Source organism: Eurypyga helias, unplaced genomic scaffold (genome assembly GCF_000690775.1).
Source record: "Eurypyga helias isolate BGI_N326 unplaced genomic scaffold, ASM69077v1 scaffold20781, whole genome shotgun sequence".
In the NCBI taxonomy this organism is placed as follows: Eukaryota; Metazoa; Chordata; class Aves; order Eurypygiformes; family Eurypygidae; genus Eurypyga; species Eurypyga helias.
Window position 1 is genome coordinate 5929 of NW_010230409.1, and position 19765 is coordinate 25693.

Sequence of the window (19765 nt, forward strand, 5' to 3'; positions counted from 1 at the left end):
ACAACATCCTTCCTCAGGGAATTGTAATTTCCAGGTTAAAGATACATTTTCAAACATAGAGCAGGCATAGTCATAAATATCTCACGTGCTGTTTCGATCACTAGCATTTACAGAAAACATTCAATTTTGTTTCTATTTTTTTTTTTCAGCTGCCTTGCCCCACTTCTGATTTTAGACAGCTTCCATGCTTACAAATTAGTCACTTCCCCACACCGCATGGAGAAGGCCACATAACACACCTGAACGTTGGAAACCTGTGACCATCTTCCTTTTGAACTTAGGAGTTAATAACAGACTTCTGTAAGTAGTCCAGTCCTAAGGTGATCCTAACTCCAGCTGGGTTAATTACACGGTAATTAGGTACAAACATCGCAACACAAAACACAGCTACATCATTATTTGCAACAAATGTTAACTCTAAATAAGTGCAACCTGTCCCACAGACACTTGCTATAAACGACTTAAAAGTAAAATTTGATGGGGTAAACACAGAAGAAAAAAAAAAAATTCTCCGGGAGAATTTTTTTTGTTAAAAAATAAAATAAAATAAAATAAAAATCTCAGCACTCATTTAGAGTTCGGGATCTTGTGAAAGAAAGCTTTAAAAGGAGCAAACCTGATTTGCTGTGGCTGTTGCGGCGAAGGGAACACTTGTTGCAGGAGTTGTTGCTGCAGAGACAGTGGCGGCCGTAGCGTTGTGCATCATGGGTACTTTCAGGAGGGGAACCATGGAAGCAATGAACAGGAGGGTGCAGCATTATGGTAAGAGAAGTGGTATTTTTGGCATGGTGAATATCAAGAGCAGCAAGCCATCATCATGGGTTAAACCGGCAGATGGCATGCAATCACAGTGCAAAGCGAGAAAGCGTGGCGGAGAAATAAAAAAAAGGGAAAATAGCTTATTACAAGTACAATTAAAGGAAGGTTGTCAACACAATCGGCGATTCCCAGAAAAAAACAGCAAGGACCATTGAAAACGCGGGCCTTATCGCTAAGAACAGGATTACTTGTGCAAATGAGGGCTCTACCAAAATAGCCCGTTACCTGAGAATTGTTACTTGGGCAATTTGTTTTCCTCCAGTATCGACATAAAGCACTCCAAAATAAAATTCTACTAAAAAAAAAAATAATACAGTGGTTTGTCCTGGGAAGGAAACCGATGTTTATCCTAATTTTTAAACACAATTAGAACATGAATTATTTTCATGTATCTTCCTCTTGAAGAAAGCGAGATACTCGCTGTCTTCCTTTATAATCCAATTTATGCATTTTTTTTTCTACGAGCACTGCATAACCGTTAGACTTTATCAGAGTTAAATTACCATCTGCTTTGAGGCAAAAATCAGGAGAAGGATGATAATAATTTTCCTGATTTAAATACTACTTTGTTTGATCTAAAAAAGCAAGGATGGTTTTGTGAAAGTCGCTGCTCCTGCTCATTTTAAGAATGAATTTTAATCAGCATCTTCATGGGAGAATTACTATCTTGATGTTTTAAAGGCTTGATATTTTAACTCCTTCTCTGAGTAATCTCACAAAACCAAAACAAAAGAAAAATCATGGGGATAGGGCTATAGGATAGATGAAATACTACTTTTCCATCTTAGAAGCTGTTGCATTGGACTTGCATTTTGCATGGCCAAAATGTTAACTCCAAGCAGCAAATATATTTAAAGGAGGAGTAAGATTCATATCAGAGGTTTCAACAGAACCTCTGTGGATCAAAGCAGGCATTTCTGGGAAACGCTGATAAAACTTTCTAACACACAGCAAAAAGGAGAAATAGGCACACCACTATGAAACTTTAAAAACACTGATGAAATTTGCTGGCTTTTTCCGGTATTTTATGATTTTATAGTACTAGACAATATAAAATATAAAGAGAAATAAAACTTTGAAAACTGAAAAGCAGACTGGAATTCATGGTATTATGCTTTTGCAGTGTAGTTGTTATAGCAGGTGATATCACATCTGAACTGCGGCTTTCATCTACAAGTCTAAACACTCTGCAAAGTCAACCGGAAGGACAAGCGAACCTTTAATTCTACTCATCGCCTAAATCTTGCCTAGGATTTTTGAAACAAGTGAATATACATCATATACAGTATAAAAAGAGATCAATAAAGAAATTTGGAACCTACCAATACTGGTAGCGGGTGTCATGCACAAAACTGACCCTGCGTGTCATGCAATGATAGGTGAAAAAAGTGGATAAAGGGAAGAAACAGGTTAGCCGTTTAGAGTTAACATTCAAAGTGAGATTCAAGCATAACCACAGAGAAGTAAGTTAGTTAAATGAAACTGTAAGGTCATTCATAGTTTTGCTTTGACAGAAAAAAAAAGGTGACTGTGTTTCTTACTGAGCTCCTACCTGAGTACACTGTGCAACTTTCGGCATATTTCCATGTACATTCCAGATGCTTCATAAACTTTGTCATTTAGTACTTCTATCCTTTCACTTAGTACTTTTGCAGCAACAGGTTTTCATTTGCAGAAACGTCTTTGGTTAAATACCCCATTATCTGGGGATTTTAGAACTCACCGCGTAGCTCAGCTTATTGATGTGCAGAAGGGAAAGAAGTTAAACCGGAATTAGCCCATACTGTTCTGGGGGGGGGTTGCCGAGTTATCGTTTGATGCTAACGTACTCATTCTTCACACAACACCTGAGGTGGAGAGGTGCTTCTGACCAGAGAAAATCTTGCTGTGACAAGTCCTCAAGCTAAACACCTCAAGGCGGGTAACGCTCCAGCAAAACGCTCTCAGCACCCCTCAAAGGTGCTCCGGGAAGACTTGCTCACCTGCTGCGGTTTAGTTTTGGTGCCTAGTCCACCTTTATCCTTCCTGGAAGACCAAATTTTTTAAAAAACCCCAAAACTACTAGCATATTTTCAGTGCAGTGCATACAGCAAGCCGATGACGGCGGGCAGGTAAGGAGACAAGTCCCACATACACGCATATTTGATACGAAGTCAAATATGCTTCCTGTATTCCTGCTTAATTACTACTGCAGCCCCTTAACGGACCATCGCCGCAGCCGTGTAACTATGAATGACCTTACCCAAGAACAGTCCCCGGAGAATACACACAGGTCCTCCTCTAGAGGCTATAGAAACACTAACAAACAGCAATGGGAAGAGAGAAAAGATCCGTTGTTTTTAAGATCATTCACCAAACAATAAGGAGAAGGTGACAAAGCAATCAAACTGATGTAAAACAAACAAAGTGCAGAACTTTGGAGGTAAGCCATGCTGAGTCAAGCCTCACACTGTTTATTAGGGGAGCAAGTGGTTAAGAAAGCAGAGAAGTTATATAAAACAATTAAGTTTTATATATATTCCAGCAACAAAACTTCTTAAAATTTAACACACACGCACGCACACACAAGGAACACATTTGAAAATTATACCAGTTCAGAAAATATCACATAATCATTTAAAACCCAACAGGTAATGTCATGCATTGCTCCTTAGACCTGGGTGGCATGACAGTCCTTACACCCACCAAATCCAACCTTCCCAGGAAAACATGGGAATATCAGATGAAGCATCTTTAACGAAAAGATCCTGACACCCACTCATATAGAGGGGGTTCCCCTTTCCTAACCCCCTCCCGTACCCCGGTGCTCTCTCTAACATCCTTTCTCGGTGCCGATGATGTTCACAGAGAGCAGGAGGTTCAGCACCGTGAGAAAGGTTTTCCACTCTAGGCCTGGGCTCCATCTGCTACGTTATCCCTCTGTTTCTTCTTTTTTCCAGGCACTTGTTTTGGGGCTTGACAACAACCTGGCCCTTAGGGTTTGGTTCCAAGATCCACCCTTCCTAACATCAGAAATTCGTAAGATAAAACTATAATTACAACCATTCGTTGGCAAGAGGGATGGACAATAAAAAGCACGAAGAATGAGCTACTTAAGGAAGCCTAAGCACTCCAAAAGTCTGGAAAATATCTGAATGCTATTTCTCTGAAAAAGGTTTAAACTGCTGTATTTTTCATAGTTAATTTAAAAACCTTGGCAACTGCCCATAAGAGCGACACGCCCTGACAGGGAGTGCTTAAAAGAAGAAATAATGTATCATCCTGCTGCAGATTCTCAGGGTTACAATGTAAACCAAATTTGTGGAAATTTCTGTATGTTTGTAAGCACAGGGCAGTCTTCCATTCATGTCCAAATAGGCAGTCTCACATTTTTTTTTTTTCCCCCACAAATCTAATTATTTCCCCCACAAATGTCAGTATGTTTTCTGCCACAGATATTCTGGTGCACCAATGTGCTAAAAATACGGCATGCTGTAGCTTACTATTATAAATACAGAGGCAGGCTCCAAGGTTGTTACTCAGGCCTTATAGCAGAATTCCATGAAGTCAAAGCCATCTGTGTTTGTTTTTATCTTTAAAAACATATGGGAATGCTGATAGATCGGGAAATCATCGTGCGTTGCGTTTCACTCCTTGTTTAACCGACATTATTTCTATCAACTAAAATAACATCGCTGAAATCTCAAGCGCGTTTGCAAACACGTAGTTTTAAACGATTCTGGAAGTTCACACTCAATAACCTTCTGATACTAAAATATGTAATTCGTTAATTACAAACGAAAGCGCAGAATCCATTAGGCAGGGCATTTACTTTTGGGAAGTTTGGAGTGGGGGTGACTGACATAATTTAGAGCGTTATTGTTTACACAAGCACCTAGCACATTCTTTCTCTCACAGCGTTAAAGAGAAGCCCTGCCACCAGCCAGGGTGCAGTTCAAGCCATCCCTGAATGCTCTGATTTTTTACAGGGTTCCGAGCGCTGAAATGCAAGTTACATTCACAGATCACCCTTATGAAGAATAATATCCCCATCTATTAGCTACAAGTGCTAGGAAAAGTACTGGTGGCCTTCCAAAACAAAAGGCACAAAAACGCCTCTGGTGCCTCAAAAGCCCTTTAGCGCGGCTGTGGGGAGCGACGCGTTTTGCCAGGGCCTTCCACGCAGGTATCGACTGGAAGATTACGGCCGGCGCTGCCCCGCTCGTGCGCAGCTGGGGTAACCCCCGCGGCTGCAAAACGGCACCCAAGGGAGCAGGAGGATGCGCCTGGGCCACGGCACGCTTCTCGTGGCACCACTGAGGCGTGATGCTTTTCCCAGCATTTTCATGAGAACTTAAAAATTTGTGGAAGTTTGCCCTCTCGTCTCCTAGGAGAGCACTGGCAGATAAAAATCTATTTAAGGTGGGAAATTTAAGGCAGGAAAAATAGGGCAAACTCTGGACAACGATGAACGAGGCCCTGAATGTGAAGAGCAGCCTAACGACACATTGAAATTTCTACTTCAATTCTCGTACTAACGTGTAAATATCTGTGCAGACTTCACCTCAAGTAGGGTAGGGAGCGTAATAAAACTGTTCGGTGCAACTGCCTGCCAAGGAGGCTGCCTAAGGAACACGAAATTGGTTGGGCGTGGGTACAACGTACCTGTTGGGATGAACGCTGCATGCTGCTGCAACTGAGCATTGGCAAGAGCCTGTTGATAGTGCAAGACACTGGGATTGAAAACGGCACTGGCACCATTGCTTTTTTCAAGTGCTTGTCTCTTTGGTAAAGGGTGAAGAACACCAGGAGGAAAGGCCTGTAAATAAGAAAGTTAGTTAAAATGGCGTCGTTTTTAAGACGTTGTCCGTAACACATACATAAATACAAAAACTTCATATTTTTTTTTAAAGCGGCTAAGATGCCTCGCCATGCATATTAACTCAAAGCACAGCAATGTAAAATGAGTGAAATTTTGTTATTGATAGCAAAAGCATGGTACTATTAACCTAAAACTGTAGCAGCACAACTACTGAAAAGAAATGCCTTTACAGCAACGAAAATGGCATTGCCTTTAAATAGGTTTTCAAATATTATAGGGAGAAAAAACCACTTGTGTTTCATTGCCAAGTATTTTCGTGTTTTAATTTAAATACCATTTCCTATTATTATACAGATTAATGGATTACGTTAAGCATTTTCAATTACAGAAGCAGTTTTATCTCAATTCGACTTTTCATGAGAGGATATTTAAACAAATGAAACCATGTTAGGAACCAAACTAAATCGTTTGCATTTATTACGTATGAGAATGAGATGGATAAATAGACTTTCCGGTAAATTAACGAGTATGTGAAATCATTTCCGGTTGATGTTCAAAAGTAAAGCGATACAAATTTCATTAGTTGCTTCTCTTGAAATCAAACAAAAAAAGAAAAAAAAAAACCCAAAAAGCTACATGCAAAGCAAAAGGTGAAAGGTCAAAGTACCAGGTCTACAGTTGCTTCGAGAGGTCGCTTCATTGCTTTGGCAGTCGACTGAGTCTTTTAATAACAGGCAGCGAGCACATGATGGCAGTGGGCCAATGGGATTCAAGCGAATTAACATACAGGTAAACAGCAAGCAGAGGTGCATCATGGGAACGGCATTGCATTTGTGGATAGGTGAGAAGGAAAAAAATATTCTGAATGCAATATACAACATACAAAACACTAGGCATGCACAACAACAAAAATGTCTTCTAAAGAAATGAATATTACATTTCGAATTAGTACCGAAGCAAAAATGCATCTACTATACCTTAGTTAAAAGCATATAAGAGAGTAAAATATAGATGTTTGAAATTTAGGAAAGTTGAGTAAAACAGCAGCTTGCAGACACTATTAAGCATCGTATAAACACTTCACAGAGATGCAGAAAGTTGTAAGGGTACGCCTATAAGAATTCCTGATAAGTTAGTTAAATCACATTTTAAAGTGGAAAAACCAATTTGGAAGGCTACGTTTTCAAATACAAAGCACTAGTGGGACTTGAAATGCGTTACAAATGCTGTTAATGTCAGTGCTTGCAAGGTGAGGTTCTTTCAATTAAGAGAAGTGCGTCATTCAATAGACTCGGGGTTCCAAATGACCCCCAATGAGAGAGGTTCTCCTTTTCCAATACAAAGCAGAATAAATAATACGTTTAGTTACACTAACTTATCATTAATTCTTTTTTTTTTTTTTCACCCTACAGCTGTGTCATTTTTGTAGATATTTTTTTCCTGGTAACTTACCACATTACATTGAGAGGGAAAAAAGTCTTTCAGAATTTAAAACACATTTTCTAAATTTTGCTACAACTTTCAGTATTAACTTCAGGAGCAGAGGGCAAAAATACTGCTCTCAGTTCGTAAGAGAACATTAACGTATAAGTTATGATACTAGTTCAGCATTATTATTTTTTTTTAAAGAAAGTATTTAGGCATAGTACATAGGCATATACATTTACTTCCATAGTAAGATCAAACTTAGGGCTGATATGATGGCGTTCTGTAAAAACTCTTCTCATATAAAATACTACTTTCAAGCTTTGTAGTGTAAACAATTCTTACAAACCTTTAGAAAGGAAAGGAAGATTTACTTAGAAATCAGAATTTTTATGTTTGTTTTTCAAACACAGGCTGACATTTAGCTCTTTTTAGGATATGCAGATCATGTCTATCTTCACATCAGTATGTGGAAATAGGGAACAAAAGTGGGAAAAAAAAAAGAAAGAGGACAAGGCACAAAATACCTACAAACAGTTTATGGTCACAAGTTTAGCTAGTGACGACAGGGTATTTTGCAGGACAGCCCTCACTTTGCCTATTCCTTGTTCCTGGCTCTGTTGCACCTATGTTACATGAGGCTTCCCAATGGTCTCCCCATCTCTCCTTCGGCACAGTTCTGGATTACATACCCTGATCTACAGGACCTGCTCATATGTCTGGGTCCAAGATTCGGACACAACAAGAAGGATCTGGAGAGCCTCCATGTAGTCTCCCCCTCTTTTCAGGCTTTCAGACCAACTGTCCCCACCTTCATCTTCTCTTCCATTTTGTCCTCATAGTAAAACTTCCTTTGCCTCTTTCTGTTCCACCAGGTTAGGTTATCTCCTGCTCAACATTTGATCTCCTACATAACTAACAACCAAAAAAAAAAAAATCAGTAGCTACAGACTGGAGAGGAAAAGGCCATGGAAAAGAAATAAAGATAGAAATGATCAAACATACTGTGGCACAGTATCTGTTTGCTCTATGTCACATTGTTACACTATAATGTCTCCTGGAATATTCGGAAGATTGACGGAGCGGAGGCCTTCATGGATGTGCAAGGAGCTCCTGATTAAACTCAAATGCAGGGAGGGAAGTACACAAGAGGTGGAAGCAGGGATGGATGGCCCAGGAAGAATAGGAACACAGACTGAGCTTGCAGGGATGGGTTAGGAGAGCCAAAGACCACCTGGAGTTGAATCTGGCAAGGAATGTGAAGGGCAACAAGAAGGGCTTCTCCAAGTGTACCAGCAACAAAAGGAAGACTAGGGAAAATGCGGACTCGCTGCTGAATGGGGCAGGTGACCTGGTGACACAGGACACGGAGAAGGCTGAGGTACCAAACATCTTCTCCATCTCAGTTTTTACTGGTAAGACTGGCCTTCAGGCCAGAGGGAGACCAGTGGGAATGTCTGAAGTGAAGAAGACTTACCCTCAGAGGAGAAGGATCAAGATAGAGATCATTTAAAGAAACTGGATGTACACAAACCCATAGGACCTGACAGGATGCACCAACGGGTGCTGAGGTTGCTGACCAATGCCACTGCAAGGCCACGCTTAAATACCTTTAAAAGGTCCCTGTGACTGAGGGCAGTTCCTGAAGATTGCAAGAAAGTAAATGACACTCCGACCTTCAAAAAGGGGCAGGCAGGAAGGCCTGAGGAATGACAGGCTGGTCAACCTCACCTCAGTCCCTGGGAAAGCAATTGAGCAAATCCTCCTGAAAACCATCTCTGAACACAAGAAAGCCAACAAGGTGATGGGTGAGTGGTCAGCATAGATTTATGAAGGGGAAGTTGTGCTTAACCAACCTGAGAGCTTTCTATGATGAGGCTGGCTTGGTGGGTGAGCAGAGAGCAATGGATGCTCTTTCTCTTGACTACAAAAATGTTTTCAACACTGTCTCCCATTTCATCCTCAAACCAGAAGATCAAACATCTTTATTATTTGGTCCAGGCTAAATGGGAAACAGTGAGGTGGACTGAAAATTTGCTCAACTGCCCGACTCAAAGGATTATGATCAGCAACAAAAAATTCAGCTGGAGGCCAGTCACTAGTGGTGTAAAACTTGGAGTGGTTGATACACAAGACAGATGTGCTGCCACTCAGAGAGACCTGGAAAGGCTGGAGAAATGGGCACAGAGGAACCTCACTAAGTTCAACAAAGACCTGCACCTGGGGGGGGGCACCAGTACATGCTGGGGAGCACCAAGGGTTGGAAGAAAAGGCCCTCAAGGTCCCAGTGGACACCAAGTTGAACATGAGCCAGCAATGCCCCCTCATAACAAAGGCAGAAGCGACAGCATCCTGGGCTGCACTGGGAAGAGCATCACCAGAAGCTCGAGGGAGGAGATCCTTCCCCTCTACTCAGCACTGGTGAGGCCACACATGGAGCACTATGTCCAGGTCTGGGCACCCCAGTACAACATGGACATGGATATACTGGAATACAGTCCTATGAAGGGACTGGAGCACCTCTCATGTGCGGAAAGACTGAGAGAGCTGGGACTGTTCAGCCTGGAGAAGAGAAGACACAGGGGGATGGGTGTATATGAATACTTGATAGGGCAGTAAAGATGGAGCCAGACTCTTCTCAGCAGTGCCCAGCAACAGGACAAGAGTCAATGGGAACAAATGTAAATACAAGAAATTCCATTTCACTGTAAGATTTTTTTTTTTTTTAATTTAAGCACGATTTAACCATGGAGCAGGTTGTCAAGACAAGCTGCAGAGTCTCCATCCTTGAAGACTTTCAAAAGCCAATTAGGCATGTGCTGGGCAATCTGCGCTAGCTCACCCTAATTGAGCAGGGGGAATGGACTAAGCAATCTCCAGAGGTCCTTTCCAACACCAACTATGAATTTACATTTGAATTTAGGCTGTACATTCTTCAGTGACTTTTTCTGCTCTCTGATGTACCATATTAATATTCGGAGCTCCCTGAGTACAATGATAGACAACACTGTCTTCTAACGCACTTCATATTTAAGCTGTACATGGTCTATAGCCTCTTTCACCTTGTCCTTCCCCCTTTCTTTTCACTTCAAATCATGAGGCCACCTAAGATATCTGAGTAAAAATTCCTAAACTTCAGTGTACAGAAATACAGACAGGGCATTTTCTGCAAGGTCCCAGACTGCAGAATTCACTGAGCTTCTGCAGTCTTAACAGCTCTGCCTATTGTGCTCTAACCAGACCCACACTGCTTGTCTCTGGACCAGAGCAATACAGCCAGCTCCCTCCGGAAGGAAAACCTCCCGGGCACAATTTCAACCTGGGAACAACCTGCAAGTGAACCCTACAGGTATGCATTTGTTGATCCAACTGAGTATTCTCTCTTGTTCTTGGGTGGTCTTGCAAGCATGTGTCTTTTCTACCACTTTTTTTTTGTTGTTATTGCCATTTCGGTGATTTTTCATTCACGCTGATTGTTTCAAATCTATATTAGACATAAAATAGTTGGACTGCAAAGAATCTTTTCTGTTTGATACCTTTGAAATACTTTGCACACATTTTTCTGCAAAAAGTTACCCTGAGTTACAGGTCCCTGACGCCTTCTCCTGTGACATTAGAATGTTAACATTTCAATTCTATGTTTCCAAAGATGCTTCATCTTGCTTTGAGGCTAATGCAACTCAACTACGGCTTATTTAAAATCACAGGATATATATCCAACCATTACTGAAGCACACAAAAAATTAATCCCCTCATCTTTCTCCTTTCTGCTTTAGTATACTGCCTAGAAATATTGAATTCTCTAAATGGACAATAAATATTGCACAATAGAAGCTAATTAGAATAAAAAACCAATCTCCTTTGCTTTAATTTCCAGATGGTATTCAATTTCAGCAAGCACAGGAAAGTTTAACTAAAAATCAGCCAGTTCGAAACAGAGACTGGGGATACTATAAGAGAAAGAATATTAAAATTTAATAAATGTTCTTCTGTTTGGAGGTTTACTGTCTCGCATAACTTACTCTTTGTCCCTGAAAAAGTCTGGTCTTTACTAATTTGATAAATACAATAGCTTGGGGTAGTTATATACTGTACTGTATTGTGTTTCTGGTAGGCTTTTTACCCAGAGAATAACTGTATTGTCTATAACTATTGTATGCACTGTCCACAAGTCCACAAACCACATCTGCTTAATTATTCGTCCACTGCCAGCAATGAGGACAATGATTCTTTGATTTGCTGCCAGCAATTTTGTCTCCCAAGTCAGATCCTGCCCGCTCGATTTATTTAACTTTATCAATACCACTCTATTTAAATTTATCAACTTTCCTGGTAGCAACTGTAAAAGATTCAATACTGGTAAATGGAAGGGCGGACTTGTCTGAACAGTTTTAAGTATGAGCTGAAAATACCTGAAAATAGAAAGTCCTCAATCTCTCTTCTTTTGACTATAGTTACTATGCTTTTTCTTAATGATTCCCATTTTAGTTTACTGCTTTTAAACCCTGTGATTCAAGTACTTGTCCATGGCACTGAGAGAGGCAAGAAAAGTCTCTAGACATGAGATCCATCTAACCAAAGTTCAAAAAGATATAGTCAACACTTTTTAGTCAGCAGGGATAGCCATGTCTCTGCAGAGGTTTGTTCCTTCTCATCCTCAGACAGGCACCAATGCCAGATCAGATGAATGTGCTGGTCTTTCTTCACTACCTATAAAGTGAGACCAAGGTGGCTAGGTTAGGCTAAGACAGCAGCCTGGTCTAGTGGAAGGTGTCCCTGCCCATGGCAGGGGGCTTGGAACTAGATGGTCTTTAAGGTCCCTTCCAACCCTAACCATTCTGTGATTCTGTGACATCTAACTGTCTGACATCTAAGGTGGGGTGAGATGAATCTTACTACAGGTTTCTTTTCTACTATTGATCTCTGAGGCAAAAGCTCTCTCTTTGCTTTTCATCCTTTTCTTCCAAATTTCCACATGCATATCTGTCATCAAAGAGCTAAAACAGCATATGCGCCCCTGTTTTCCAGGGGATGTTGAAGCTTAGCAGTTTTGTTTCTGTTTGGAAATACTAGGGGCAAATTTAACATATAATCAAGGCAGAGAACAGAAGTGGTATAGAGTGTCATTTGCTTCACCATCTTGGATAGAAATACAGCATTAAAATAAGGGCATAAAGAAAAAAAAGTGCTTCTTCCCATCAAGCAATAGTAATAATTTTACAAATACTAATCTTTTAACCAAAAAACAAAAGAAGAGGCAAAAGAGAAAAGAAAGTATAAGCAAATAGCGTTAAATTGAAGCAAAATAGGCATCAAAGAGCTTCTGTCAAAAAAAGGCAGCCATATATGCCAGCACTTACCATCACAGTCGCAGCTGCCGCAGCTGCCTGGGCTGCCACCGCAGCCTGGTTGGCTTGGTGTTGCGCCGCTTTGATTTTGGCCTGCAAATGTGCAGGAGGGTGAAAATACTTGCATTTCTCCCTCATGCAACGACCTTTTATGTAATCCATACACACGGTTACGGTGTTGTCGTTTGTGTCAATCATTGTGCTGTCTGCCGGATGCGCAAAGCGGCAATCAGTCTCTCCACGCGCACAGTTTCCCCGCTGGAACTCCCTGCACACCTACGTGCAAAACAACACGCGTTGCAGGGGAAGAGCTCGGCGCAACACGAAAGGGCAGGGAGAGCCCCACACCCCACAAAAGACAGGTCTGCCCCCTTCCCCGGTTAGTTCAAGTTTTTCAGCAAATTCTATTTAATAAACCCTTCATCTTCTTCTTGGAGAGGGAAATGCATCTATTTTACCCTTACATGCTCGGCTCCTCAGGTAGCTCTGCAGTACGGTGGCTAAATGAACCTGACATGCAACAGAAGCATTCCCAAACGCCTTTCCTTCTTCCTGCCTAGAAAACACCTTGGAACAATACTTACTAAGATAACTTGCCACTGCATAACTGGAAATCACAAAATATTCAGTCCCTTTCGGACTAGACTTTATATTCTTACAGCTCTCCTGGTAGGGAGGGAGTTCCTTTTGTTGAGAGCCAGGGAAGGCATTCATCAGATGCACTGTATGTTTTATGGAGTCCACAAACAAAATGGAGAGCTTCCTTAAAAATAATTTTCAAAAATGGATAGAACAAACACACTGATTTTCCTAAGAAGAAACGTGCTTTAGAAACTACTGCTTAGGATTTTGGGAAAGGACGTTCATTTCTGTAAGAGCCATTTGGCCTTCCTGTACACTTGGATCACAGATTCCACTGAGCCCAGCCATGTGGGGACCCATCAACACCAGGGAGGCTCTGCACATAGCTGGGGGCTCGTCCCATCAGCCTGCTCCAGGGTTAGTTACGTCCATCATCTCCATTTGTAGCTCAAGGGCTGTACAATTCCCCTAATATCAATCCATAAGGCTATAAAAGTGCCCTAATATCAATGCATAAAAACCAGGACTGAATTAACAGTGCAATAAAAGTGTGCTTGTTAGATATTCCATCAAAGCATACTTTTACAGGCATGTATACTTGAGGTACGTTAGAGGGGATGAGCTTCTAAGAAAGATGAAACTTCATTGTCAAAGTCTATGTATTAAATTTGAGCAAGCGCACTACCTTAAAAATAACAGTGTTTAATTACTCCTGGCTGCAAGTGTAGAAATCCTGACTAGTTACATGTTACTTTTTATTTATTTAAACTAAATTTAAGCATCATTTCTAAAGCAGTGGAGTTTTTCCCTCCAGGATCTTTCACACAGCCTAACAGAGGGTTGTATTTCTAGTCACAGCGGTGTCTACAGTACCTCCAGTTTATCAGTCCTGAGGAGTTTCTGGGTAGCAGTTGAACCGGGGACTGACACCGGTGGACTTCCAGGAACAATGACAGGCGGCGTGGGTAGGATCTCAGTCGGGACTAAGCCAACTCCCGGTGTTACTGGCGTTAGGTAAGGAGCAAAGCTAATAGCCGTGTTCGTTCCTATTGTGGGACCCACTGGAAATGTGGGCTGCAAAACGAAAACACAGACCAAGATGAAAAAAACCAACCCCTTAATCAAGAGCTTTTTAGTTGTCTTTTGTGTGTTCTTTCTGGCGCCGATTCATTTTCTTAATCAAAAAATGTCAAACAGCTGGCAAAACACACAGCATATTCTCTTCTCCTAAACACGTAACGCGTTCCAGCGGCATACCAAGAACCGCGCTTTATCGCTCCGTTACTGGAAGTACGATGTAAAGGGAGTTGTACTTTGAACCTGAATCTCTATGGAGGTCCAGCTTACATTGCAGGCTTATTTACACATCGAAAAGTAGAAATAACATCCACTTCATTGCTTTTTCTTATTTTTTCCAAGTACCAGATTTCACGGGTGAAGCGTTATTAACTATATTAAAGCCCTATTTCTAGTAAGAGTACATATAATGAGCATGGCTTGCAACTTCCCTCCGCTTGCATGCTGCATTTTGCCACCTCCTGCAATTACACGTTACTATGGCTCACATATGGAAAAATCTCACCTTTGTGAATGTTTGTGTGCTCAGCTGTCACCAGTGGCAAGCAGAATAAATATTATAATCTCAGCTGGACACAATATTTAGAAAGGGATTATTCAGGCTTAGCTAGAGTTCATCGTAGAAAAAATTTGATCGGAAGGAATGATACGGGTCTAAAAATCTGCTTCATGCCTTCCTACAGCGAATCAGTGAAGCCATGACCAGAAGAAAGAGCGTTTGTGTGATGCTGAAATGCAGCCCTCCCAAGGCAGAATGGTGGGTTTGTTACCACCAGCCCCAGAGGGGTGGAGGCAGAATATCGCCATGGTCAGACCACGGTCAGACCTGGAGAGGGCTTTAGTTCTGCAGGGCTGACGTTCACCCCAGAGGGCGAAACGAGGCAAAACTATGCAGAAAAACAGGACGCATCACAGATTAGCTGTGTCAGAACTTAAGCCGGCAGCTAGAAATGAACCACACAAGAGCAAAACGTTAGGGAAAGGCTGAAAAACACTTAACCTTCTCATCAAGGTGGCCTGCATGGCCTCTGTTGAAGGGAAGCCAGCCATGCACGGTATGTAGAAAATATGAAAGAGAAAGCATAGGAGCTAGAAGGTTTATTTATTTTGTTGTTGTTTGGTGGTTAGAGTTCTTCTGGTCTTTGGAACCAATTACTAAATTATAAATGAATGTGAGTTAGTACCAAGAAAATGCTTTGAGTAGCAGATTAGCCCGGACACCCAACTGTATGGAGATGGCATTTACCTGCTCTAGAGAGTTCAAAGTGAACAATGCTCTGTTTTTATCAGAGATCAAAACTGCTTGATATCAAACAGCACAGTTTATGTTGAGTGCGAGCTAAATTCTTTAGAGCATAATAATGAACATTTATACGAAACAACGGCTCAGCTGTGTCGGGGACGGTATGTGTTATGCAAAATATAAATAACAGCTTTGTATCAGACGCCATTTTAAGAATAAATACACATGTTAAATGACTCCTATGGAATTTTCTTTCACTTTTTATCCATTTGGTCAAGGCTGAGTCATCTTAATCTGGCAATTTATGCAAGACAGAGAAATAAAACCCGGCACTTTTACCACGGCAACCAGTACAGAAGGCATTACATCAATAAAATTGTAAAGCTCAAATGATGAAATGGGTGAGTAGAAAAAAGTATAATTTTGTCACTTGAATTTTTCTCATAATACTAACAGGTGTAATCTATTATTTCATGAAAACTGTTTCCTGGTGAAAACTCAAGCAGTAAAAACCAAGAAAATATCAAAACACGTTATACCAATAAACCAAGATACATTCTGATGAACATGTACCAAAAATTCAGGGACTCCTGACACCCAATTTTTGTTCATGCCTCCCACACTGTAGCAGATGTATCAAGTGTAAAAACACATTTGAAAAAGGTATCTGGGGTGAGCTTCCTACGACCAAATACAGATGTCTTCCTCCGAGATGCTTACGCTTGGCTCCTGTGATAGCCCATGAAAAGACAAAGGCACTTAAATACCCAAATCACCTAATCCCAGCGCAGATGTCTGAAACAAGCCGAGAGAATAGTAAATAAAAGTGCCTATTTCTTTTGACAAACTACAAATGGACCAAGGAAGCCCAGAGCAGAAGTTGATGCCAGAATGCAGATGCCTTGTTAGAGAACAAAATCCCACTCCAGTGCCTTACACTAGGCATTTGGACTGAGAAAACATCATTAGCAGGCATGTGTGAAAAGTTTAATTCAGATTACTTGCCCTACCATGCCTTGGAAGTCTGGTACTGCAAAGGCAGCCCAGAGCTATTGATCATTTTCATGTATATCCAAAGAGGCTGCTCATGCTTGCAAGACTCTAGTTTTACGTCGCCTTCTGGATTTGAAGTGTCCCAAGCACCACATGGGTTATCTTCAGAAAAAATGCTGAGTTTGCAAAGTGCATGCATCAGCAATTCTGTTTCATTCTGGAACAATTCAGAATTCTAGTTCCAATCCCCCGGCCATGGGCAGGGACACCTTCCACTAGACCAGGTTGCTCAAAGCCTCATCCAGCCTGGCCTTGAACACTTCCAGGGATGGGGCATCCACAGCTTCTCTGCGCAACCTGTTCCAGTGCCTCACCACCCTCTCTGAGAAGAATATTTTCCTGATACCTCCAGAAGGATTATACGTAAAAACTCTGCAAATCTAGACTAAACCTGACATGAAATGATTGAAGGGGGGGAAAAAGAGAGAGGGAAAAAAAAGCAGCAAATTAGTGTGGAATAAAAAATATTATCAAATCTACAGCAACACTCCATTATATCTTCAAATGGATATATAAATTAACATATCTCTAGCATCTCAGCAATTTCTTAAGTCAACAGATGGGGACTATGTTTATGGATGCTAGTTTAGACAACATTTGTGGGTCAATATAGGCTTCAACTTTACTTACCAATAACACCATCAGAGAAATATACTTACCACTGGCTGTAGCGGTGTCCCTGGAAACATGAACTGCATTTGCTGGGCAAGCATTGCTGCTGCAGTTTTTTGTTGGATTAGGTTGTTCCTGCCATTGATTTCCAGTTGAGTTTTTAAATGTGTTGGTGGATGAAGGTACTTGCAGTTCTCCCTTGTACAACGACCCTGGAAAAAGAAGTCACACTAATTGGTCTGCTGCTTTGGATGCCAGTTTAATGCCTTCAAGCAAAATATTACACCATCAACTAAGCAAGAACTAATGAAATACAGGGTGTTTCCTGGGAACTGTGTAGCAAGCTGGGAGGAGCTGATGGCCTTGAGCTCTGCCTCAGCCCACTACCTCTGATCGTTAAGGCTATTAGCCACAAAAGAAAAAAAAGGGAAAGACTTTGAAACAGCAATTTCATTGTTAAGTACAGATCACTACTATACAATTAATACTCTGAGTATTATTGACTGCCTGAACTGCCTCTCATGGTATCTTGGCTAGAAAATCTGGTGTTATCATATCATCAATGTTTTTATAAATTACATTACATTATGAATAACAAATTTAAACTTTCTTGAAGAGAAATGCAGCTTTTAAGCACATTATATTAAAAATTGATGGTGTGTTCATGGCAGTAAGGATCTAAAGTGGCCACTTTCTCCTTGTGTTCTGTTGTACATTCACCCTTATCACAGTTCACTGCCTTCTGGCCTCCTGTTTTTACTACATCAGCACAACTTTGAACTATATCCATTCAAGTATAAAAGAACAGAAGTCAGACCGGTACTTTTGCAGCCTAAATTTAGAAGCACTGCGTGGACCTAAATCTGAAGGTACGCAGCAAAATGAGAGCTCCTGATCAACCTGAAGGCAGGAGGTTTTAGATAGTTACGAGGCAATAAGAGACCAATAAAATATGTGCGGGCAGTCACCTCCATGGTGGCTTGTGTTGGAGGAGATGGAGGTGGAGCACACCTCTCCAAGCAGTGCATGCCCAAAAAACCATAAGTAGAACAGCGTTAAGATGCGCTGATACGTTTTCCCCCAGAAAGGAAAATTGTAGGGTGCACCAGAAGACTGTGCAGCTGCAGGGCAGAAGTTGCTGCGATCAGAAGCTCCTCCATGACACGGCTCACAAAACAGTCACAAAATTTTAAAAGCTGTGACCACAGCATTAGTCAAACTTCATTGGACACACTTGACTTGTAGAAGGTAAATTTCCAAATTGAGATGTTTCTTTAAAAAGTGCTTTTTAAACTTTCCATTCCCCCTACAGCCAAGAAAACATTAAGATCGCTATGCAAGAACATCACACAGTACACACATACACTTGCTCTGTGTACGCATATGCACCCACACACGCAGCTACAAAACCTTCAATACACTTCAAATCATAGAATCGTAGAATCTTTTAGGTTGGAGAAGACCTTTAAGCTCATCAAGCCCAACCGTTAACCTAACACTGATAATACCACCACTAAACCATGTCCGTAAGCACCACATCTACTTGTCTTTTAAATATCTCCAGGGATGGTGACTCCACCACTTCCCTGGGCAGCCCATTCCAATGCCTGACAACCCTTTCAGTGAAGAAATTTTTCCTCATATCCAATCTAAACTTCCCCTGGCGCAACTTGAGGCCATTTCCTCTGTTCCTGATACAGGCCAGGATGCCATTTGCCTTCTTGCCCGCCTGGGCATAGTGCTGTCCCAGAACAACAGTCTTAATGTTATACTTTTACTCACACACCAAAACCCTGCTGATTCTGGCCCTAATCTGCTGTAGGGATGTAATTACCTACACAGGAGTCCATTAAACATGTTCAGGAAGGCTCTTCTGCACCGAGACTGACAGGAATGCACGCAGCTATTTCCACACTATGAAGTATTGAGATCAGCCCTTACCTCAGCAACGCCTGGCCACTGTTTGGAAGAAAGCTAAACAGCAGAGGCCAGAAGAGCTGAAGAAAGCTAAAAATTTAAGAAAAAAAAACAGTCTTGGCACTCGTGAACACTTCTTGGTCCTGTTTTATCCTGCTAGTATAGCTGCGGCCACTTTCAGAACATGGTGCCTTCCTTAGGCCTTCTGTTGTGAGAGTCACTAATTCTGCCTGGTTTAATGAAGTACACAAAAGGAATGTTACTTTACCAGCTGGCATGAGCAGAAACAGAAACAGTGACAATTTGATGGACACAGAAGAAGGCTGGCTCTTCTGTTCAGGGGGGGACAAGCCCATTGCCTTCATAATGTTAAATTGGAGCACGTTCAGCACAGGCAATGAGCGTACGCTTTTGTGCTGGCTGACGAGGCCAACTGATTAAGAAATTTTAAACTGAGATTATTATTTTTATTATTTAATTTCTTTTATATTAATTATTATTGTTGTTATTAACATTTAACCATATGCTATTCTGTGGATGATTACAAAATCAAATCTGAAAATTAAAACAGCAAAATCAAATCAAATTACCTGATAGAAATACCTACATAGGGGAACAAAAGTGCTCCTCAAATAAGTAAATCTCAACCACAGTGGCTTTTGAAGTACCTCAAGCCTGGCCTTCAGCCAGCCCTCCACTCCTACCTCTGAAAGCACACGGCTACTATACACCATCACTTCAAGCTCTGCAAAGCAACCCACAGTGCACAAAAGACTGGTTATTTCAGAAAAATTACCAAAATAATCCAAACATATAAGAACGTACTGTCCTCTCTAAACTTATTCATGCCTGTGCCTCATTTACTAGTTTTTCGAGCCCCTGGTTAGC

General features: G+C 41.3%; 1 protein-coding gene across 1 annotated transcript; it reads right to left on the reverse strand.

The window, feature by feature from the left end:
• Window positions 1-616: 616 nt before the first annotated feature.
• On the reverse strand, window positions 617-17188 carry MBNL2 (muscleblind-like splicing regulator 2; the record flags this gene model as incomplete). Its single annotated transcript, XM_010160738.1, has 7 exons — window positions 17008-17188; window positions 13849-14049; window positions 12406-12669; window positions 6288-6341; window positions 5464-5617; window positions 2142-2177; window positions 617-711 (listed from the first exon to the last, which is right to left on the reverse strand). Coding segments are annotated over exons 1-7 (858 nt in total), but the record flags the coding sequence as incomplete, so codon positions are not given.
• Between the last annotated feature and the right edge of the window lie 2577 nt (window positions 17189-19765).